The 25,306-nt window shown below is 46.9% G+C and overlaps 1 protein-coding gene across 1 annotated transcript in view; it reads right to left on the bottom strand.

Moving 5' to 3' along the window:
* Positions 1-25,098, bottom strand: part of LOC144508385 (uncharacterized) — a 56,016-nt gene extending 30,918 nt beyond the window's left edge. The window contains exons 1-9 of the mRNA XM_078236255.1: positions 25,028-25,098; positions 23,941-24,255; positions 14,128-14,415; positions 12,676-12,745; positions 12,435-12,506; positions 10,457-10,531; positions 8,626-8,706; positions 7,379-7,459; positions 4,065-4,130 (exon numbers count right to left, since the gene is read on the bottom strand). Coding sequence (XP_078092381.1) covers positions 4,065-4,130; positions 7,379-7,459; positions 8,626-8,706; positions 10,457-10,531; positions 12,435-12,506; positions 12,676-12,745; positions 14,128-14,415; positions 23,941-24,255; positions 25,028-25,079 — 1,100 coding nt within the window. The 5' untranslated portion in view covers positions 25,080-25,098. The remainder of the gene's footprint in view (positions 1-4,064; positions 4,131-7,378; positions 7,460-8,625; positions 8,707-10,456; positions 10,532-12,434; positions 12,507-12,675; positions 12,746-14,127; positions 14,416-23,940; positions 24,256-25,027) is intronic.
* Between the last annotated feature and the right edge of the window lie 208 nt (positions 25,099-25,306).

The raw sequence follows: 25,306 nt of genomic DNA, 5'->3' as shown, positions 1-25,306 counted from the left end.
CAGGCACTGGAGGGCTGGCAGCCCAAATGAGGCATGCGAGGGTGGCAAGGGAGGCCTTGATCACCAGGCGGTTCACTCGCTAGGGGTTTGTGTCTGTGGGTTCCATCCTCCCACAACTCACACCCCCCCTACAAAATTCTTTCTATATCCTGCACCATTGTCACACCAGAATGGTGGGCCTGGGTGCTTTGTGTTGGTGAGTTTTTTGGCAGGCAGGAGGGTGATGACAACTCGCTAAGCACCATTATGATGATCCCCTGGTGCAAAGGAGTTTGACTCCTACCTAAGCTCCGCATGTACGCTGGCACCTGGGCCCACATCTGTGTAGTGTGTAAGGGACCTGAAACCCCCACACAGGGTTCTGGGGCGGGTGGGGTGGGGGATGGGAAGGAATCGCTCGTGGGGTCTGGGAAACCAATGCCTTCCTTTTCTCAGTGACACAGCATTGAGGGGCCTCCCAAACTGACATCAACATGAAGCATCCCTCCGGCGATCATCAATGGAAGAGGATTCCTATTTGACACAAATCTGAGACAAATTAGTAATGGGAGGGTGGTGAAAAAACATTTAATTGCAATAAATGTGTTTAAATAAGATGTTCTAACATAAAAACTCATGAACAGAAAACGTTAAGGCGCTTAAATATCTTTCAAACTAGTGCAGTCCTTCACCCCGTGCCATCTCAGTGCAACTACAACTTCCTAACCTTACGTGGCCCACCACTACGTATCAGCGACTCCCCAGAATGTACATCGGAGGTGCAGGGGGCCAGCTGCCTACCATGCCCCGTGGCCTGTGATGCGCATGGCGGGCGTCCTCTGGAGGCCCTGGACCTTGAGGGCTCTGGCCTGCTTTCAGGTGTCTGGGATGTTTCCATGGCACCCTCTTCATCCCGCTGCCCCTGAGATGCCTCGGTGTCAAGAAGGGGGGAGTCAGAAAGTGTAGTCAAAGCCATAGTCTCCTGGCTGAAAGGCCTTGGCATAGGCTCGAGCCCTTCCTGCTCCCTTGGGGTTCCTGTGGGCCCCTGGGTCACTCTACGGGTTTCTGCAGTGAGCTCCAGAAGCTCTGGCATCACCTTGCACTGCCAGTCCTGGAGGACCATCTGCGTCCTACCCATGGTGGTCGAGCCCTCAGTGATGGCCACTTGAGTCGGGGGGCCACCTCTCAATGGCCGCAGCAAGTGCCCTCTGAGACGAGGCCAAGCTCTGCATGGTCCGGGATGCCAAACGTGCAATTCACATTTCTCCATTGAACATAGAACAAAGCACAAAAAAATTATATCACCAGAACAGGCCCTTCAGCGCTCCAAGCCTGTAGCGATCAGGCTGCCCATCTGATTTGTAATCCCTTACTCTTCCGGAGACTATATGCCTCTATTCCCAGCCCATTCATGTAGCTGGAGAGATGCCCCTTAAAGGTCACTATTGTATCTGCGTCCGCGACCTCCCCCGGCAGCGGGTTCCAGGCACCTATTGTCCTCTCTGTGCAAATAAACATTCCTCCTATGTCTCCTTTAAACCTTGCCCCTCGAATCCAAAACTTGTGCCCCCGAGAAGTTGCCTCAGAGTGGAGGAATGACAGGTGCTCATGGTAGCCCGACTATGCTGTCACTGACAGCCCGCATCTCCCCTTCTCTTGACAGCTCCAGCGCCCGCTCCTCGAAGGGGGCGAGGACCCGGAGGTCTGTCTCACCACCCCCCGTCTTCGCCCTCTCATGGGTGTTATGGTCGGTCTTCTCCTGTGTAGTCAGAAGGAGCCATGAAAGAAATGATGGCGTAACTCCTGCAGAATATCAGGTGGTGGCCCTTCGAGGGCAAGCGCAGTGGGGCTTTTGGGGGGATAGGAAGGAGGTGCTTGGGGTCAGGAGCTGGAAGCATGCAGGGTGCTGGGGATGGGAGGATCTGGGGGAAATTTGGGGGAAGATGCAAGAAGGGGTTCAGCACTCACCCTTGCTGCACGGGTGAGGTCAGTGACTTTTTTCCGGCACTGCTTCACGGTTCGGGGGGGGTGCAGAGCCCTGGCACTGACCGAGGCGGTGACTTCCTCCCAGGCTGCATTTCCATCAGGTCCTCTGGGTCTGCGTCCTCCTGGGGGGAAGAGGGTGTCCTGCCTCACCTCTGGTCGCCCTCAGAAAATTGGGGGGACTGGTCGTGCGCACATTTTGTGCAGGAATGCCTGTCCATTCTTGTGTTTTTTATGGAGCTGCCCCTCGTTAGGGCAGATCAGCTGCAGGCAGTTTGGCAGAACATTCTAGCGAGATCCATGCAGTTTGCTTCTTAGCATTGAGGGGAAGACAAGTGAGCACTTGCAGGTGTGCTGATGGGGAGGGGGGGCTGCGGGTGGATCAGTGCCTCAATGATTGGGGCCAGGGGAGAGAGAGGGAGGTGTCACACAGCCATCGGAGTCCGGAAGAGATGGGGGTCTAGTGCGGGAGGTTCCGGGTGGGGTGAGGGGGTCACCCTGCCTGATATCTGTGGGGTGGAGGGGGGAGGGTGGATCTCTCTGCCTGAGATGAGTGTGGGGGTAGGGGTGTCTGCTGCCACTCTGCCTGAGATCATTGCGGGGAAGGGGTCCGCTGCCATTCTGCCTGAGGTCATTGCGGGGGGAAAGGGGTGTCCGCTGCCACTCTGCCTGAGACCATTGGGGGAGGGGAAGGGGGATCCACTGCCACTCTGCCTGAGATCATTGGGGCAAAGGGGGGTCCGCTGCCATTCTGTCTGTGATCATTGGGGGGAGGGGGGTCCTCTGCCATTCTGCCTGAGATCATTGGGGGAGGGGAAGGGGGGTCCGCTGCCACTCTGCCTGTGATTGGTGGGGGGAAGGGGGGAGGGGCCCGCGATCATTTTGGGTGGTGGATGAGTGGGGGGTGGGGGGGGGATAAGGGGGTCAGTAATGTTGGGGGGTGGGACAATGTCTGTGGGGACCTCGGGGGGGAGGCACTATCCGGCCCGGGAGCGAAGTGGTAGGGGAGAGTTATTCGATCATTTTTCCTGCACGTGCGTAGTTGAAGGCACCGATCGGAGCTGCAGGATTTTGGCCGTGTTAAACCCCGCCCACAGGCTTGTGCAGCGCGATTCGGAATCGCTGATATTTTTCCAGGCAGAGTGTGTATGGGGGCGTCTGAGAACGGGTCAAAAAGTCGGATCTGAAACACTCCCAGATTCATGTCCGCCAACACTTCGAATCAAAATGGTAAAATAGGGCCCTCCATGTCAGAGGGATTAGCTGGGTAAATATGTGAGGTTACGGGGATAGGACCTGAGTGGGATTGTTATTGGTGCAGGCTCGATGGGCCTAACGGCCTCCTTCTGCACTGTAGATTCTATGATTCTCATTAATAAAACTCAGCTTGGGATTCCCAGTTCAAGTTTAGAGACCTTAACCTTATAAAGATTGAACAGCGATATAATTACATAATAGTTTTTCAATAATATACCATTAGAAGAGGTTCTGCAACATACTCTGTTCTCCCAGTACCACACTGTCAGCTATAGTTGCTTAACACGGCACCACTGGGCTTCCTCAAACAACCTAGAAAACATTTGGTTGCTTGATGTGGTGTTGGCAGCAACTCAGAGGTTTTGAAAAACTTGGAAATCCCCCACCTACTATTTCCATTGAGCGTGGGAGGCAGAACATCGAGGCAGAAGATTGAAAATCTACACCCGATACTATACACAGTACAATGAACTTCAACTTGAGCAGGGTAGGTAAAACAAGCAGGCAATGGATTGGCTGCCCACTGTCTTCAGTGGAAGTCTGGGTGAATGGTATAAAGCTTCGTCCATTCCGTAACTGCCCATTCTGGCCCCCAACCAAAAGTTGAGATTCACCCACTGTGAAGCCAGAGGAAATATCGCAGAATCTCAAAGTGTAACTCTTCATCCCAAGGAGTGAAGTGTTTCGACACGTGGCATCCACGCAGGCACTGCAGGGAAGAGAGGATGGTGTAATTTTGCCTGCTGCTGTTGAGCAGCCTGTCCAATGCAAGAACTGGGAATGCTGTACAGAAATGAACCGACAACCCTCTGTCCCACCCTCCACAGAAAAATCTTAGCTTTTACCTGATCCGCTCCGATTCATCTGGTGACCTACCACTGCAGCAGGATAGCAAGACACCACAGCTCTTCCTGCAAAACAAAACCACCAGTTGGTCCTTTCGGAAAGGGAAATAAAGGAGTCTTATGATAAATGTTAGGTTTATAACGCAGTACAGAATCAAACAGAGGAAGAACAGGAAACCAAGATAAGAGGGGCAAAGTAAGAATAGTGACATGGAGGCACAGTGGTTAGCACTGCTGCCTCACAGTGCCAGGGTTTGATTCTGGTCTCGGGTGACTGTCTGTGTGGAGTTTGCACGTTCTCCCCGTATCTGCGTAGGTTTCCTCCAGGTGCTCCGGTTTCCTCCCACAGTCCAAAGATGTGCGGGTTAAGTTGATTGGCCATGCTAAATTACCCCTCAGTGTCAGGGGGACTAGCAGGGTAAATGCGTGGGGTTAAGGAGATCGGACCTGGGTGGGACAGGATTCTATGATTCTATGTGGAGAAAGGTTAACAGGTAATCTAAAATAGAACGCTAATGCATTTTATGAAACAGATAAAGAGTGAGAGAATCGTCAAAGGAAGGTTCTACCAATTAAGGAGAAAATAATCATCTTCTTGTGAAGTAAGGGGGTATGGCCATAGTTCAAAATGAGCACTTTGCACCAATCTTAAAAAAATGTCACTGTAAAGTAGGAAGTAGTAGGGCAATTGGATAGGATGAAAATAGATAAAGAGTAGGTAGAGGTTGGCAGCATTGGATGTAAAAATGCCACCCCCACTGGTTGGGACTTAAGTGACTGAACTAAAGGTACCCACAATCTTTCAACTCTCCATAAGATGTAGGGGCGGAAGTAGGCCATTTGGCCCATCGAGTCTGCTCCACCATTCAATGAGATCATGACTAATCTAATGTGATAATTCTCAATTTCACTTTCCTGCCCTTTATCCCCTTGATTTCCTTACTGATTAAAAATCTGTCTATCTCAGCCTTGATCATACTTAACGACCCAGCCTCTACAGCCCTCTGCGGTAAGGAATTCCACTACCCTCTGGGAGAAGAAATTCCTCCTCATCTCTGTCTTAAATGGGTGACCCCCTTACTCTGAGATGATGCCCTGTGGTCCTAGACTCACCCCCAAGGGGTAACAACCTCTCAGCATCTACACTGTCAAATCCCCTGAGAATCTTATATGTATCAATAGGATCGCCTCTCATTCTTCTCAACTCCAGTGAGTACAGGCCCAACTACTCAATCTCTCCTCACATGAAAATCCCTCCATACCCGGGATCAACCGAGTGAACCTCCTCTGGGCTGCCTCTAATGCCAGTATATCTTTCTTTCGATAATGGGACCAGAACTGTTTACAGTTTTCTAGGTATTCTCCTTGTATATGGGATTGGTTGTAAATGTTACCTTTTCAAAATGGGAGAGAGGAGGAACTAGACATATATATTTTAAACAACAGATTATTTGATCATTATCCCATTGCTGTTGGTGGGACCTTGCTGGGTCAAGTTGACTGAGGTGTTCTCTACACTATAACTTGTGATACTGGTTGAAATCTACATCATTGGCTATCAGACTCTTCAGGGCATCTTGAAATTGTGAAAGGTGCTACATAAAAACAAGGTTTTTTGTAAAATTACATGCCGGTCAATTCTAGGTCAGTGGGGGCTGCTACAGACCATAATCTGGAGCAAAGTTAACCATCACTTGGAAGAATATGCTTGATTAAGACTACCTTTAAATTGGTGTTGGCTAATTAAGTCTGACAAGCTTGATTGACTTTAGTAATAGAGAGCCAATGAGATAGTGCAATGAACTTGTGTATGTGGAGTTTCAAAAGACTTAGTCAAAGCTCCGATGAGAGAAATGTCCAGTGCATCCCCGAGGTGTCATAGAATCATAGAATCCTACAGTGCGGAAGGAGGCCATTCGGCCCATCGATTCTGCACTGACCACAATCCCACCCAGGCCCTATCCCCATAACCCCATACATTTATCCTAGCTAGTCCCCCCTGACACTAACGGGCAATTTAAGAACATAAGAACATAAGAAATAGGAGCAGGAGTAGGCCATCTAGCCCCTCGAGCCTGCCCCGCCATTCAATAAGATCATGGCTGATCTGACGTGGATCAGTACCACTTACCCGCCTGATCCCCATAACCCTTAATTCCCTTACCGATCAGGAATCCATCCATCCGCGCTTTAAACATATTCAGCGAGGTAGCCTCCACCACCTCAGTGGGCAGAGAATTCCAGAGATTCACCACCCTCTGGGAGAAGAAGTTCCTCTTCAACTCTGTCTTAAACCGACCCCCCTTTATTTTGAGGCTGTGTCCTCTAGTTTTAACTTCCTTACTAAGTGGAAAGAATCTCTCCGCCTCCACCCTATCCAGCCCTCGCATTATCTTATAAGTCTCCATAAGATCCCCCCTCATCCTTCTAAACTCCAACGAGTACAAACCCAATCTCCTCAGCCTCTCCTCATAATCCAAACCCCTCATCTCCGGTATCAACCTGGTGAACCTTCTCTGCACTCCCTCCAATGCCAATATATCCGTCCTCATATAAGGGGACCAATACTGCACACAGTATTCCAGCTGCGGCCTCACCAATGCCCTGTACAGGTGCATCAAGACATCCCTGCTTTTATATTCTATCCCCCTCGCAATATAGGCCAACATCCCATTTGCCTTCTTGATCACCTGTTGTACCTGCAGACTGGGCTTTTGCGTCTCATGCACAAGGACCCCCAGGTCCCTTTGCACGGTAGCATGTTTTAATTTGTTTCCATTGAGATAGTAATCCCATTTGTTATTATTTCCTCCAAAGTGTATAACCTCGCATTTCTCAACGTTATACTCCATTTGCCATATCCTCGCCCACTCACTCAGCCTGTCCAAATCTCTCTGCAGATCTTCTCCGTCCTCCACACGATTCACTTTTCCACTTATCTTTGTGTCGTCTGCACACTTCGTTACCCTACACTCCGTCCCCTCCTCCAGATCATCGATATAAATGGTAAACAGTTGCGGCCCGAGTACCGATCCCTGCGGCACGCCACTAGTTACCTTCCTCCAACCGGAAAAACACCCAATTTAGCATGGCCAATCCACCTAACCCGCACATCTTTGGATGTGGGAGGAAACTGGAGCACCCGGAGGAAACCCACGCAGACACGGGGAGAGCGTACAAACTCCACACAGACGGTCACCCAAGCCGGGAATCGAACCCGGGTCCCTGGCGCTGTGAGGCAGCAGTGCTAACTTATTGTGCCACCGTGCTGCCCCAAATCAAATGATACAATCTGCTCCAAAGTTATGACTTACTTTCTTTTCGTTTCCTCTTGCAATTCACTCATGTTCCGTGACACACTGCTGCAGCATGACATCGAGAGGCCACTCAGGGTCCTGCATATGAATGGATGGTCAGTGCACAGTACTCACTCTCTAACCGCTGACAGAGGGTGTAACGAAGGAGAACACTCACAATGTTACAATACATGGCCCACAGGATAGGAGATAAACGGCATTCCAAATGATCCAGACAACTTAAGCAAATCATGATGTAGGACAGGTTTTAAAATGTAAATCATCAAGCTAATTCATGTATGAACAAGAAACAATAAACCCCCCCTGATTGAAAAAAGCAAATAAAATTCTTCCTTCTGTCCCCATGCTTTGATCTGCAAATTGGAAGCAGCCTTTCCAGTCTTAGAAAGAACTCGAATAGTGGGACTGCGGATTAGGCTCTCAGAGAGGGAAAAAATGTATTAAATAAATTGGTCAAAGAAGAATTGAGTAAATCTCTTGCCAGGATCAAAAAATACACTCGGCACAATTTGCAGTTTGCCCATGGTGAGTGACACCTGTGAAGGCATGCATTATAAAAATGAAGCAAAAACAGAAAATGCTGGAAATGCTCAGCATGTCACGCAGCAGCTGCGGGAAGGGAAACAGACAGCAGGGTTTTCCAGACCCAACATTGGTGGGCAGGACGGAAACATATTAACGGACAGCTCTCCAACACTCAAAATATTCCCAACCCACCTGCAATGATGCCCGCCAGTGTCATGGCCAGAGACTCCCGCCCAGAGTTAGAGTTTGAAGTTAATGACCATTCAATAGAAATCTAATTTGTTAATTGTGTTAACCCTGCTGCTATCTCCGCAGATGCTGCACAGCCTGTCGACTGCTTCCAGCTTTTTATTCTTTTATTTCAGACATCCAGCATCTGCAGTATTCTGCTTTCAATATGCAACTTAGTTCACATGGGTGAAAACATTACAAAGTGGTAAAGAAGATTAGAGATTGGGAGTACTCAGAATATAGAATCACTACACACACACACTCACACACCACACATGCACACATTCATGCACCACAAACACACACGTACTTACACATGCACAGATCACACACACATGCACACTTACACATGCACACACTACACACACAAATTCACACACACCACACACACACATCCTTGCACATGCACACATCACACAGACACATATACACACACAAACACACCACATGCATACACACATTGATTTTCACTGTAACTCGGCTGTTACCTGGGTTCCTCCACGCAGGGTGAGTCTGACTCTTCCTTTGATCTGCTGGAGCAGCATGCTACCCAGGTGCCTGCGAGCTTGCTGTGAGACAGAGAAACAACCATCTTCATCTACACACTGGAACTTTGACAAGTTGAACAGTAAAACATGGACACAATGGGCTGAGTGGTCAGCTTCTGAGCCATCAATCTTTGTACATTTCTGCTCACAACATGTTAATATTGCAGAGTGAGACAATCAAGAGATCACTTTATACTGGCTGTTACATCCTTTTGTATCCAAGATAATTTGCTTATGATGAAATTACACATACATGATACTAGACAGGCATGGGGTCTGTTTATCTGTTATGATCTGAAGTTTATTACATCTCCCTCCATCCTTTGGGCTCTAAAAAAATGATTACAGCTGTCAGCTAATTAAAAAACTAAACTTCTGCTAGACTGCTTTGATCATCTGGGCAAGTGGTGCAACATCTGTTCGAATTGTTCGTCGACAATTTCCAATTTTCTGAATGCTTGGCTGACTTTCAAAAACTACAATTATCTCAGTAGGAGGGTCAGCGTTTACAGTTTGATTGACAGCTGAGAAAGCCTATTGGTTACAGTAGCTGTTTTCGCGGTGGTGTATAATCAGAGCCACGTCTGTTTTTCTAAGTGATCAGATACTTAAGATTTGAAAGCTTTGCATAGGCTTTCATGAATAGGATGTTTTTAATTTCAAGTCTGGAGAGTGAAAGCTGTATAGAGTTTGCAACTGTATTTTATTTCATCTCCACATGGCTCTTGAGGTCTATACATCTTTTGTTCTACAGACCTGATATTAAAAACATCCCATTCATGAAAGCCTACACAAAGCTTTTAAGTCTCAAATACCTGATTATTAGAAAACAAGCATGCCTCGGTTTGTATACCACATCAATAATAGCTACGGTAATCCTCTGATACGGTCTCTAAGCTGTCAATCAGACTGTGAACTCGGCACGATGCCACAGTGCTTAGCACTGCTGCCTCACAGCGCCAGGGACCTGGGTTCGATTCCTGGCTTGGGTCATTGTCTGTGTGGAGTCTGCACGTTCTCCCCATGTCTGTGCCAGTTTCCTCCGGGTGCTCCGGTTTCCTCCCGCAGTCCAAAGATGGGCGGGTTAGGTGGATTGGCCATGCTAAATTTCCTTTAGTGTCAGGGGAACTAGTTAGGGTAAATGCATGGGGTTCTGGGGATAGGGCCTGGGTGGGATTGTGGTTGGTGCAGACTCGATGGGCCGAATGGCCTCCTTCTGCACTGTAGGAATTCTATGAAATCCTAAGGTTTGGACCAAAACAGGCCACACACATTTGTGCACAAACTTTACATTGAAGGTGTGTTCACCTTGACTTAGTGAAGTCGAGATTCCTTCATCTTCCAGTCGGACAGACAGAATAATGGTTTACATTATATTAAGGGCTACAAACATAAGGTTTACGAACTTTACCTTAAGATTTATATTGTCTTGTTAAGCACAGCACACTTCTGCTTGGCCGGGAACAAGCATCCACAGAGTTCGATTCCCCCCTCCACACCCTCCCCTCACAGGATTCATCATCGGTTTCACACCCTGGATGACAAGCCGAGAAGCTACTTGTGCCGTCAAGCATGAGAAGCCAAACATTTCTGCCCTCTGGAAAAACTCACCGCGCCTTCCTCTGGGCATCAGATCATGCTGCGTTCCAGGGATTGCCTTCCCAGTGTCGCACTGACAGGTGGGGTGGGATGATCACTTTGAGTGGATTTTAAACAGGCCCCTGTTTTCAAAGGAAGAACGGCCCAGTTCTATACAGGGAGGCCCTCTTACCCAGTCTCCTTGATATCATCGATGTTCTCCAAAGTGCCTTTGTTGCAACACGACAGCCAGTAATAAAAGATGTATCTGGTGGAGAAATAATATGAATTTTGCAATACTTGTTGCTTTGCTGAAGAAGATTATTCATATTAAAGCAAACTCTCTACTAATTAAATCGGACGGCAAAGTTTAAAAGTACAGGAATTACTGGCAGCAAAGACACCCGGTGATAAAAGATGTGTGAGACCATAAGATGTAGGAGCAGAGGTAGGCCATTCAGCCCATCAGCTGGAATTTTACCAGCCCGCCCACGACAGGAATCGGAGTGGGCGAGGGGTGGAGCTTGGGAAGATCCATTGAGCTCGGGCGGGAAGTTATGGTTTCGGGATGAGCAAGGCCGTAAAATCCCACCCATCATGTCTGCACTGCCATTCAGTGAGAGCATGACTGATCTGGTATAATCCCCAATTCCACATTCCCGCTTTATCCCCATAATTTTTGATTCCCTTACTGGTTAAAAATCTGCCTATCCCAGCCTTGAACGTACTTAATGACCCAGCCTCTACAGACCTCTGCGGTAAAGAATTCCACAGATTCACTACTCTCTGACAGAAGAAATTCCTCCTCAGCTCTGACTTAAATGGGTGACCCTCTCACTCTGAGATTACTCTGAGATGTATCTGTTGAGAAACAATGGCCGAAATTCTCCTGCCATTCACACCAGCTGGACCTTCTGGTCCCACCAATGGTTCTACCCTTGCGCGGGATTCCCAGCGGTGTGGGGTGACACCAATGGGAACTGCCATTGATAGCGGCAGGACCAGAAGACCCCGCCACCAGTGGACAGTGCACTGCTGAGAAAAACTCCAGAGAATCCCACCCAGTATAAATTTTCTGACATCTGTTTCATTGTTAACATAGACCATTTACATTAAAAGCAAATTGTCAACTAATTAAATTTGATGGCAAGGTTTAATAATACAAGAATTATTGTCCTATTTTGACATTATAATGGCCATATGAATACCTTTTTCTAAAGCCGTGAACACCAAAGTAGACACCATTTATAGTCCACCAGCCAATGAGGGAAAGAGTGATACCTCTGGGTGGAGGGGAAAAGATGTTGCATTTGGTCAGAAGTGGGGGTCAGTATGACATCTGGGAGAATTTCTTCACTGCTCCCTAAAAGTAGTTCTAGAACAGCTCACCATAAAGAAAACCCTATCTAATTGAGGATCAATTCATCTTTTAGCAAGGAACTGTATTAATAGGATGCTGAGCAAGGCAAATAAGGGTGGCATCAATATTAATTATTTTATATTTACACATTGCATAGAATTGTCAGCACAGAAAAAGGCCTAATTGCTCTGTGCTGGTGTTTATGGTGCACATGAGTCCTTGATTATCAAACCCACTGGTATAACCTACCATTACTGCCCCATCAGCACAGCTCTGGGTTCAGATCCCACAGTAAGAAGTCTCACAACACCAGGTTAAAATCCAACAGGTTTATTTGATCCACTTCAGATCCTACCCCAGGAGCTGATGGTCAAGGAAGGTTCATTCACAACGCGGCTAAACGGGTGGAGTGTGTCAACCTGACATTGAATTAACTACGTATGATCAAACATGTTCAAGTGTCCATACCATCAGTAAAACAATGGAAGGGGAAAACTAAACTTGGCCACTCAGTGAGACCTAGATATTTAAAATACCCGACCTCGGAGTCAATCATCAACTGTCGAACATCTAATGAAAAATCAGGCTATTTCTCAAACTCGTGCTCAAAACACACACAGCTTTACTCACAGGTTGAAAATCATGATGTGGAGATGCCGGTGTTGGACTGGGGTGGGCACAGTAAGAAGTCTCACAACACCAGGTTAAAGTCTAACAGGTTTATTTGGTATCACGAGCTCTCAGAGTGCCGCTCCTTCATCAAGTGAGTGAAAATCGACAGCCATATTCTGAAGAAACCCAACATACTCACCTGTTGAAACAGGAGCAGGAGCATTGCTGATCACAACAGTGTATCCTGATCGTGATGAATGTTGCACAGCATCTGCCAAAAAATCAGAATAATGCAGAGTTACCCTTTCCCAATTTAAAAGGCTGAGTGTAATTATGCACAAGCATTGTGCATTTATTTGAAGCCGATGCGCACTTTTTCGTTAAGTGATTAGCACAGTTAAGTCCGACTGGGTAAATTGATGCCGGCTAGGGTTACTTACATCAGCAGAGTTGGGATGAGTACAGCCAGAATTATGACCCACTGGAACATGTCCTTCTGTGTGGGAGTACCTGCAAAAGAGGTTCATGGCATTACAGTGGGAAGCATTACAGTTCTCCAAGTGGACTCACAAGAGTAGGAATTCATCCTGCTTTTGTAATAATATCATAAATGTAGAAATTAAGAGCAGGAGTAGGTCACTCAGCCCCTCAAGCCAACTCCACCATTCAAGGAGATCATGGCTGATCTAATTGTAACCTCAACCCCACCATGCCTGTCTACTTTTTCACCCCCTTGTTACTTTCACCCCCTTGTTACTCTACCTAGCTCTGCCTTAAGAATATTCAGAGACTCTGCCTCCACTTTGGAGGAAGAGAATTCCGGAGACTCATGACCCACTCAAAGGAAAAATTCTCCTCATCTCTTTCTTAAAGGGTAGACTGGGGAGGAAACCAGAGCACCTGGAGGAAACCCACGCAGACACGGGGAGAACATGCAAACTCCACACGGACAGTCACCCAAGGCCGGAATTGAACCTGGGTCCCTGGAGCTACGAGGCAGCAGTACTAACCACTGCTAGAACTAAAAAGAAACAGATATTAAAATACTTTAATTGTTTTATTTGTCTTTTTTTTAAATCTCGCTTAACTTAATTGTCCTTTTCCTTAATTTCTCTCTGTCCCTGATTTGACTTATTTTGTATATTTATTCTTTGGTTGTGGGAGTTGTTGGCTATGCCAGCATTCATTGCCCATCCCTAATTGTCCCTTGAGAAGGTGGTGGTGAGTTACAGTCCATGTGATGTCGGTACACTCACCATGCTGTTAGAGAGGGAGCTCCAGGATTTTGACCCAGCGACAGTGAAGGAACGGCCGATATATTTCCAAGTCAGGATGGTGAGTGACTTGGAGGGGAACCCCCCAGGTGGTGGTGTTCCCAGGTATCCGCTGCTCTTGTCCTTCTCAATGGGAGTGGCGAGGGTTTGGAAGGTGCTATCAAAGGAGCCTTGATGAATTGCTGCAATGCATCTTGTTGGCACTGTGGTTGCCACTGTGCATCGGTGGTGAAAGAGGGAGTGAATGTTTGTGAAAGGGGTGCACTCCCATTCTCTCTGGGCCCTTCCAAATCCTGCAATCTCATTTGCTAAGGGGATAGAACTTTGATTCCAACATTCACTAAGACCTCCGGATACTCTGTTAACCTCATCACACTTTCATCAGTTAGAGTTTCCAACAATTTCCAAGATGCAAGAATTTAAATTGAAAGGTGCAAGAGTGAAATCCAAATATATATCACAAGACAACCCTGCTGTAGTAGTTTTGGTTCAACTGAAATATACGAACGCAAGTTGCTATTTATATAGTCCTTTTAGCACGGTCAAAATCTCCCAAGGAGCCGCAGTTATCAGACAATGTTTAGAATGTATTACTCTACAGGAATAATGCAAACTCACTGTTTTCATCTTCAATCTGTAAAGAGTAGAGTCCGCTTGCTTTTTCACTAGCAGGGTTGCGTGCAATGCATTGGTAGTCACCGACGTTGGTTGCATCAACACCAATTATCGTCAAAGTGGTATTTTCTGAAGAAAGTATGATCATCTCATTGCCGTCCACAACGCTCCCATTGAAAAACCAAATTCTTTCGCTACAATTTCCAACTACATGACATGTCAGGCAAACAGAGACATTCTCTCGCATTGGGTTTGAAACATTAGATGTGATATACACAGAGGAGATTGGTTCTGTGAATACAAACGGAAATGGAGAATTAATAATCAACCTTAGGATAGAGCATTGAAAGAAATTGTTTTTAGTAAAGACAATAAAATAGCTCCATCCTTATTGGAGCCTCACAACATTATTCAAGAACAAAATATAATGAAAAATGTTGGACTAGTCCCGCTTAATCTGCTTTGAAATTTCCCCCTTTTTCAGAAATCACAGAACAAAAGAATTGTCACTGCACGGAAGGAGGCCATTTGGCCCATCCTGTCTGTACCAGCTTTCCAAACGAGCATTATGACTGAGTGCAATGCCCCAGCCTTTTCCTGCGTACCTCCACACATTGTTTCTATTCAAGTAATCATCCCTCGAATTCCTTAGTTGAACCTGCCTCCACCACACTTCCATGATTTTCATTTACCATTGGAGGGAGTGGGCAAGATGAACCACGATGCCAGTTTTACCCAAGTGGATAACATATTGAAATTCAAGTCCCATGCTGGGGATGAACCATGACAAAAACCACCTCATCTCTCTCCAGTCCTTCTTTGCAAAGGCACATTCCAACTGCAAGCTGCCCTCCAAGCTGCACACCACTCTGACTCAGAAACATATCGCTGCCATTCCCTTCACTGACGCTACAAGAGCAGGTCAGAGGCAAGACAGGTCAAAGGAGATAAGTGAGTAACTCACCTCCTGACTCCGCCAAAATCTGTCCACCATCTACAAGGCACAAGTTAGGAGTGTGATTGAATACTGCCCACTTGCCTGGATGAGTGCAGCTCCAACCACACCCAAGAAGCTCAACACCATCCAGGACAAAGCAGGTCCAATTGATTGTTACCCCTTCCACAAACATTCACTCCCTCCACCACCGATGAACAGAGGCAGCCATATGTACCATCTAGAAGATACACTGCAGGAATGCAACAAGGCTCCTTCGACAGCACCTTCCAAACCCATGACCACTACCATCTAGAAGGAAAAGAGCAGCAGATACCTAAGAACACCACCACCCCCTACAAATTCCCCTCCAAGTCACTCAGCATCCTGACTTGGAACCATATTGACTGTTCCTTCACTGTCGCTGGGTCAAAACCCTGGAATGCCATCCCTAACAGCACTGTGGGTGTACCTACACCTCAGGAACGGCAGCAGTTCAAGAATATGGCTCACCACCATCTTCTCAATAGCAACTGGGCAGTAAGTGCTGGTTTAGCCAACAACGCTTACACCCCAGGAATGAATGAAATACAAGCTTTATATTCTGAAGTTAGAGCTGAGGGGCGATCTGTTTGAGGTGTTCAAGATTATGAGAGGAATGGACAGGATGGATAGGGAGCACCTGTTCCCCTTAGTTGAAGGGTCAGTTATGAGGGGACATGAGTTAAAAGTGAGGGGTGGGATGTTTAGGGGGGGATTTGAGGAAAAACCTTTTTACCCAGAGGGTGGTAATGGTCTGGAATGTGCTGCCTGGGAGTGTGGTAGAGATGGGATGCCTCACATCCTTTAAAAAATACCTGGATGAGTACGTGGCACGTCATAACATTCAAGGCTATGGGCCAAGTGCTGGCAAGTGGGATGAGGTGGGCAGGTCAGGGCCTTTCATGTGTCGGCGCAGACTCAATGGGCCGAAGGGCCTCCTCTGCACTGCAGTATTCTGTGAATGTGTGATTCTGTGACTTCTGGGTAAATGAGAAACAATAGAAGCTCCAAACATTTTCCTTGGGTCAATCCTCCATTTTGTTTTTATCCAACATAAATCCCAAACTGGTATGTGCTGCTGCCCCCTTCAGTCAACTGTCGTACCAGTTTCTAAGTTGTACCTTGGAAACCACCAACATCCTAAATGCAATGGCTGCTTAGTATGGCAGCTTCTCAAAAAGAAAGACAAGGAAGTCGCTGAAGCAGGTTTTGCAGCTTTGGAAGCTATCTTGATGATCACATTCTAAGATATCTTCACTTTGTTAAGTCCCAAATTTTTCCCACTGCTCAGTGGCATCATCCTGTCAGGGAGTGAAGTAAGACCCCAGAGTTGGTTGTTAATTAGGCCTCAGATCCCGCACACAGATCCTGTGGAACCCAATGACTGATGCAATCTCCTTAAGAAGACATGAAATCTGAGTCCATTAAAGCCATCAAGAAAACTTGTGCAGGTGATAAAGTATTTGAGGGCAATGACATGTTTAATGTCTTTACGCAGTAGTGTTCTGTTTTCTAACATTGTTGTGTCACTGCAGTGGCACAGAATCTTGCACTGTGATGTGGCTGTTGGCCTCAGGCGATAGCTAACAACAATATTTTTTAAAAGTCTGTTCAAAATCTGATGGGAGGGAGGGAGGCCATTCAGCCCGTCATACTTGTACCAGGTAGGAACAGCCTTCCTGTCAGTGGAATCACCTTATTGTCTCTTTGGGTTGGATCTTCCAGTCCTGCCGATGGCAACCGCCCCCCGCCCCTCCCCACCTCCCACTTTGGTGGGTTTCCCAACGGCGGGAGAGATGAGCCACATAAATCGCCCTGGACATCAGAGGGACCGGAAGATCCTGCTGACAGCCAATGGTGAGCTGGAAAACAAGTTGAGGGATGGGGCTGGAAAATTCCACCCAATGAAAAAGCTTCATAATTTTGAACAAAACTATTAAATCTCCCCGTAGGCCTTGCTGCTCTAAGGAGGACAATCCACCTTCTCTCATCCCACCTCATAAGTTTCTCACCTCCAGTACCATTGTGGTAAATCTCCCCTGCACCCCCTCCAAGACATTGATATCCTTTTTACAGTAAGATGCTCGGAACTGAACACAATACTCTCGCTCAAGGCCAGCCAGTAACTTCTAAAGGTTTAACTTTAACTTCATTGCTTTTGTCCCAGAATAGAACCATTCAATCCCTACAGTGCCATTTGGCCCATCACGTCTGCACCAACTCTCTGAAAGAGCATCCCACCCAGGCCATTCGCCTCTCCGCCATCACCCTATCCCTGTAACTCCGCTCAGTTACCATGGCTAATCCATCTAACCTACAAATCCTTTGAAACTAAAGGGCAATTTTAGCATGGCCAATCCACCCAGCCGAATTTTAGCATAGCCAATCCCACACTCCAAAGGCTTAGGTTAATTGGCCATGCTAAATTACCCCTTAGTGCCAGGGAACTAGCAGGTAAATATGTGGGGTTATGGGGATAAGGCCTGGGTGGGATTGTTGCCGCTGTGAGCTCGATGGGCCAAATGGCCTCATTCTACACTGTAGGGATTCTATGATTCTAACCTGCACACCTTTGGACTGTAAGAGGAAACAAACCCACGCAGACACGGGGAGAAAGTGTGAACTCCACACAGTCACCCAAGGCTGGTATCAAATCCAGGTCCCTGGCACTGTGAGGCAGCAGTGCCAGCCACTGTGCTACCGTGCCGCCTCGATTGCTCTTAGTAGAAAGCCTATGTGTTATTTTTTAAAACAGCCTTACCAATTTGCCCCTGCCACTCTGAAAGGTGAATGTATATTCATTTGTTGATAACTGTTCAGGATATTGGTCTCAAAACACTCAATTGGCATCTGCACCTGTTTATTTTTGTTGAGATGTGGTTAGAATCTGAAAGTCTGCATTACCATCCAGCTGCTGTGGACTGTCAGAGGGAATCCTGTGCTATTGGGACAACGGGACCCTGATTGCCTTTTATACCAGGGTTTGAGTGTGGAAGGCACTGCCAGGTTCATGCAGGCAGGAGAAGGTCTTTGTGTGGGGGCGGGTGGGGGTAGGGGGCAGTCTCTGCCCAGGACCAACTCCTTCCCAACTGACTGTGAGACCTTCCCTCCCACTTTGACCAGCAACAAGGAGACGAGACCCCCTGGCTCAAAACCTCGCTGAGTTCAAATTGACCAACTGGTGGGTTTTTGCACTCACTCCATCGCCAGAATTCAACCTCCTCGATTTAATCAGCAATTGCTGCAAGCCACCCCAAATGTATTCAGTCGTGTTATAAAGCAGAGGTGGGTCCCACCCCCTCTGAGAACTAACACCTAGCCACTCAAAGAGGAATACCTCGCCCTATAATCTGTAAAACTGAGTGTGAAGTGGCACAATCTGCTCGTCAGCAACTTTAGTGATTAAATCAAAATAACCACCTGAGACGCTCTCTCTCAATCAACAAGTAACTATTTACCAGAAGGATATCAGAAGGACGTATTTTACACAGAGGGGTGGTGGGGGCCTGGAATGCGCTGCCGGGCAAGGTGGTGGAGGCGGACACACTGGGAACGCTTAAGACTTATCTAGATAGCCACATGAACGGAGTGGGAATGGAGGGATACAAAAGAATGGTCTGGTTTTGACCAGGGAGCGGCGCGGGCATGGAGGGCCGAAGGGCCTGTTCCTGTGCTGTATTGTTCTTTGTTCTTATTTATCTAACTAACAGTGAACAAGTTAACTAAATATTAACAAACCGAATAAAACACAATTCTAATGGAATGCTGTTTCGATAAATACAATTCCTACTTATTAACAAAAAAAATAGAATTTTAGACACTCTCTAAATTATAATCATGTTTTATGCCTTCTGGAATATTCTGGGCCTTCTCTGTTGATTCTTATTTCCTCTTTCTTCTTTCTTCGTTGGTACCTTCGCTATCGAGATGATGCTTTCTCTTAAGACATAAATGAAGCCAAGAGCTGAACTAAGAGCTGTTACTCTATCAGTTGCTCTCTGCTTTTGTCCCACTGCCCTCTTCTTTTTATACCTGTGATGACACATCAATATCCCCCACAACAGGATTGGTCTCAGGCTGCTAACACCATCAAATTTAAATTTAATAGGTTCTTGGTATCTAAGCGCCTAACTCAAATTGATTGGCTGAATTTAAAAAAAATTCTAAAGCCTGAAAGCATGTTGAAAGCCTGTTGCCTTGGTAACACTGCTGCTTGGCCTTTCAATACGAATGTTTCATTTTGGGTACTCTATACTTTGCAACTTGCAAAACCTGGTTGTAATTTAGAGAATAAATAAAATTCGAATTTTTTGTTAATAAGTGGGAATCGTATTTATCTGAACAGCATTCCATTGGAATCGTGTTTTGTTCAGTTTGTTAATAGTTTAGTGAACTTGTTCGCTGTTAGATAAATAAATTGTTATTTGTTCATTTTAGAGAGAGAGTTTCAGGGAGTTAGAACATAGGACATAGAACAGTACAGCACAGAACAGGCCCTTCGGCCCACGATGTTGTGCCGAGCTTTGTCTGAAACCCAGATCAAGCTATTTCCTCCCTATCATCCCGAAGTACTCCATGTGCCTATCTAATAGCTTCTTAAATGTTCCTAAAGTTTCTGACTCCACTATCCCTGCAGGCAGTCCATTCCACACCCCAACCACTCTCTGAGTAAAAAACCTACCTCGGACATCGTTCCTATATCTCCCACCATGAACCCTATAGTTATGCCCCCTAGTTACCGCTCCATTCACCCGAGGAAATTGTCTTTGAACGTTCACTCTATCTATCCCCCTCATCATCTTATAAACCTCTATCAAGTCTCCTCTCAACCTCCTCCGCTCCAAAGAGAAAAGCCCAAATTCCCTCAACCTTTCCTCATAAGACCTACCCTCCAAACCAGGCAGCATCCTGGTAAATCTCCTTTGCACTCTTTCCAGTGTCTCCACATCCTTCTTGTAGTGAGGTGACCAGAACTGCACGCAATATTCCAAATGTGGTCTCACCAAGGTCCTGTACAGTTGCAGCATAATCCCACGGCTCTTAAACTCAAACCCCCTGTTAATGAACGCCAACACACTATAGGCCTTCTTCACGGCTCTATCCACTTGAGTGGCAACCTTCAGAGATCTATGGATATGAACCCCAAGATCTCTCTGTTCCTCCACATTCTTCAGAACCCTACCTTTGACCCTGTAATCCACATTTAAATTTGTCCTACCAAAATGAATCACCTCGCATTTGTCAGGGTTAAACTCCATTTGCCATTTTTCAGCCCAGCTCTGCATCCTATCTATATCTCTTTGCAGCCTACAACAGCCCTCCACCTCATCCACTACTCCACCAATCTTGGTGTCAACAGCAAATTTACTGATCCACCCTTCAGCCCCCTCCTCCAAGTCATTTATAAAAATTACAAATAGCAGAGGACCAAGCACTGATCCCTGTGGCACTCCGCTGGTAACTGGTTTCCAGTCCGAAACTTTTCCATCCACCACCACCCTCTGTCTTCTGTTAGATAGCCAGTTACCTATCCAATCGGCCAAACTTCCCTCTATCCCACACATCCTTACTTTTTTCATAAGCCGACCGTGGGGGACTTTATCAAACGCCTTACTAAAATCCATGTATATGACATCAACTGCACTACCTTCATCTACACACTTAGTTACCTCCTCAAAAAATTCTATCAAATTTGTGAGGCAAGACTTGCCCTTCACAAATCCGTGCTGACTATCCCAGATTAAGCTGCATCTTTCTAAATAGTCATAAATCCTATCCCTAAGGACCTTTTCCATCAACTTACCGAACACTGAAGTAAGGCTAACCAACCTATAATTACCAGGGTCATTTCTATTCCCTTTCTTAAACAGAGGAACCACATTCGCCACTCTCCAGTCCTCTGGCACCACCCCCGTGGACAGTGAGGACGCAAACATCAATGCCAAAGGCTCTGCTATCTCATCGCTTGCCTCCCAAAGAATCCTAGGATATATTTCATCAGGCCCAGGGGACTTATCAACTTTCAGTTCATTCAAAATTGCTAGTACATCTTCCCTCCGAACATCTACTTCCTCCAGCCTATCAGCCTGTGACACCATCTCTTCCTCAAAAACATGGCCCCTCTCCTTGGTGAACACCGAAGAAAAGTATTCATTCATCACCTCTCCTATCTCTTCTGACTCCATGCACAAATTCCCACTGCCGTCCTTGACTGGCCCCAGCCTCACCCTGGTCATTCATTTATTCCTCAAATAAGAGTAAAAAGCCTTGGGGTTTTCCTTGATCCGACCCGCCAAGGACTTCTCATGCCCCCTCCTAGCTCTCCTAAGCCCCTTTTTCAGCTCATTTCTTGCTAACTTGTAACCCTCAATCGAGCCAACTGAACCTTGTTTTCTCAACCTAACATATGCTTCCTTCTTCCTCTTGACAAGACTTTCCACCTCTTTTGTGAACCATGGTTCCCTCACTCGGCCATTTCCTCTCTGCCTGGCAGGGACATACCTATCAAGGACACCCAGTATTTGTTCCTTGAAAAAGTTCCACTTATCATTAGTGCCTTTGCCTGACAATTTTTGTTCCCATCCTATGCTTCCTAATTCCCGCCTGATTGCATCATAATTACCTCTCCCCCAATTGTAAACTATGCCCTGCCGTATGGCCCTCTCCCTCTCCATTGCAATAACAAAAGACACCAAATTGTGGTCACTATCTCCAAAGTGCTCTCCCACAACCAAATCCAACACTTGGCCCGGCTCATTTCCCATTACCAAATCCAATGTGGCTCCACCTCTTGTCGGCTTATCCACATATTGTGTCAGGAACCCCTCCTGCACACACTGCACAAAAACTGCCCCATCCGAACTATTCGACCTATAAAGGTTCCAATCAATATTTGGAAGGTTAAAGTCCCCCATGACAACTACCCTGTGACCTCCACATCTATCCATAATCTGCTTAGCAATTTCTTGCTCCACATTACTCTATTACTATTTGGGGGCCTATAGTAAACTCCTAACAACGTGACCGCTCCTTTCCTATTCCTAACCTCAGCCCATATTACCTCTGTAGGCAGATCCCCTTCGAAATGCCTTTCTGCAGCCGTTACACTCTCCTTGATTAACAGTGCCACTCCTCCACCTCTTTTACCAGCTACCCTACACTTACTGAAACATCTATACCCCGGAACTTCCAACAACCATTCCTGTCCTTGTTCTACCCATGTCTCCGTAATGGCCACAACATTGTAGTCCCAAGTGCCAATCCATGCCCCAAGTTCACCTACCTTATTTCAGATGCTCCTTGCATTGAAGTAGACACACTTCAACCCACCTTCTTGTCTGCTGGTATCCACCTTTGACCATGATACCCTTCCCAGTACCTCACTACACTCACTGACCTCTGGACTACAACTCCTTTTCCCATCCCCCTGACAAATTAGTTTAAATCCCCCCGAAGAGCCGTAGCAAATTTCCCTCCCAGGATATTGGTGCCCTTCTGGTTCAGGTGCACCCCGTCCTGTTGGTACAGGTTCCACCTTCCCCAGAAAGTGTTCCAATTATCCACATAGCTGAAACCCTCCCTCCTACACCATCCCTGCATCCATGTGTTTAACTGCACTCTCTCCCTGTTCCTCAACTCGCTATCCCGTGGCACCGGCAACATACCAGAGATGACAACCTGTTTTGTCCTGGCTCTCAGCCTCCACCCAAGCTCCCTCAATTCCTGTTTTGAGTCCCCGTCCCCTCTCTTACCTATGTCTTTGGTGCCGACGTGCACCACGACTTGTGACTGTTCCCCCTCCCCCTTTAGAATCCTGAAGACACGGTCGGAGATGTCACGGACCTGGCATCCAGGATGCAACATACCATCCGTGAGTCTCTCTTGTTGCCACAGAACCTCCTATCTATCCCTCTAACAAACGAGTCCCCAATAACTATAGCTCTACCGCTCTCCCCCTTTCCCTTCTGAGCCACAGGGACGGATTCAGCGCTGGCAATCTGGTTACTGCGGCTTACCACTGGTAGGTCGCCCCCCTCACCTGTATCCAAAGTGGATACTTGTTGCTAAGGGGAACGACCACAGGGGATCCCTGCACCGACTGCTTCCTCCCAGCCCCTCTCACTGTCACCCATCTATTTTCATTCCCTGGAGCAACTATATCCCTGAAGCTTGTATCTATGGCCCTCTCTGCCTCCCTAATGACCCTAAGCTCATCCAACTCCAGCTCTAGCTCCCTAACGCGGTCTTGGAGGAGCTGCAGATGGGTGCACCTCCAACAGGTGTAATCAGCAGGGACACTGACGGTGTCCCTCACCTCAAACATTCTGCAGGAGGAACATTGCACTGCCTTCACTTCCATCCCTTCCATATAAAACTTACTGCTCCAAAGAAAAAGAATTGCTCCAATGGAACACTGAACCCTTTTCCCCCTTCCTCAGAGTGCACTGGGAAAGAACAAGGATTCGAAATTGAAGGGTAACAGAATGAATTTAAACCTGTCCTGTGTCGCCTGTTTCCGCCTAAGCCCTGTGAGCCAAAGCCCTTACAGCTCTCACTCTGCTTCCCACTCACTCCACTGCCCGCTCCCGATGCTATTTTGATTAAACCACTAAAAGTTGCATTTGTACTTGCATCAGTAACTTTCTAAGCACAGAAAAAGCAGCACCTTCTTAAAGGGACCATTCCATGCTTCTTCCCCAGTGTTTTACAATTTTATAAACACCAATCTACAACTGCTCTATTCAACTTCGCAACACTAGCTCCAGGCAGCCTGTGAACACAAGGATTATTATTCATTACTTCCTTTTGACATGGACGAATAAAACATTGTTGTGACTCACCGAAAACAAGGAGGTTGATTCTGGCACTTGCTGCTGTGTCAGAGTAGGAGTTCATGGTAACAGTGTATTCTCCACTGTCTGAAACACTCACTGACTTGAGCAGGAGAGAGTGGTTATCGACTAACTTCACTCGATCTGTGTAATTGTTATTTATATCCACACTTGTCCCGATCCACACTATGACATCGTTCCCATCGTGTTTCCAGGTCCCACTCCTCACCTCCACGGACGGCCTCACAGACAGGAGCACAGTATCTCCGGCTGCTGCATTCACACGACTCTCACTCACCGAGATGGTCAGAGGTTGAGATTCAACTACAGGGGGTGGGGGGGAAAGTTAAGAAATTTAAATGAAAATGAGACAGAGGCAGGATAGGGCAGGGTGTAAAATCAGCATCAATATCAGTAATATTGCTGAAGCTATAATTAACTTATCCTTCCCTGCCTGTTGAATCCTCCCCATAACATGAGAATTTCTTTTTCACACAATATACTTTGTTCGTAAAATATCTGAAAGAACATTACCAACATTTCAAAGTGACCATCACAGGAACAGCAATAACATTCAGGTTTTCTGCATACATTACGTTACAGTCGGAGATCATCATAGAAGTTATGATAGAATCCCTACAGTGCAGAAGGAGAGCATTCGGCCAATCGAGTCTACATCGACCACAATCCCACCCAGGCCCTATCCCCGTAACCCCACATATTTACCCTGCTAACCCCTCTAATATACCAGGACACTAAGGTGCAATTTAGCATGGCCAATCAACCTAACCTGCACATCTTTGGACTGTGGGAGAAAACCAGAGCACCCGGAGGAAACCCACACAGACACGGGGAGAACATGCAGACTCCGCACAGACAGTGACCCAAGCCAGGAATTGAACCCGGGTCCCTGGAGCTGTGAGGCAGCAGTGCTAACCACTGTGCCACCGCGGTGCCCTTTTGTGCTGTGTCTTCATCAAGCTGACACCAGGACTGGATGCTTCAATACAGCCAAATGAACAGTACAGACATTTCAAATTGGTCGTTACAAATGGTGCAAAGGTATTTGAACACAGATCATGAAATTCACTCTCACCAGTGGATAGGAATAACCAGACAGCCAGGGCAGTGAATAGGACTCTCTCCATCCTGCCGGGGTAATGCTGTTTCCTGTTACAGAGAGAGAGAGCAGCCAGAAATCTCTGGTCAATGAACCAGATTAGGTATTAACTAAACTGAAGCAATGTGGGCAGCAGTGCAGTTCAGAGTCACCTCCCTGAAAGGGATTGGGAAGTGAAGGGTGACAACTTGGTGGGAGGGATTAAACTCGCTGGAGACATTATTCTTCGTTCTCTCTCTGTTAGCTTATTTTGCT

This window comes from Mustelus asterias, chromosome 20, assembly GCF_964213995.1.
Source record: "Mustelus asterias chromosome 20, sMusAst1.hap1.1, whole genome shotgun sequence".
Taxonomy (NCBI): Eukaryota; Metazoa; Chordata; class Chondrichthyes; order Carcharhiniformes; family Triakidae; genus Mustelus; species Mustelus asterias.
This window is presented reverse-complemented; position numbering and strand designations above follow the sequence as displayed.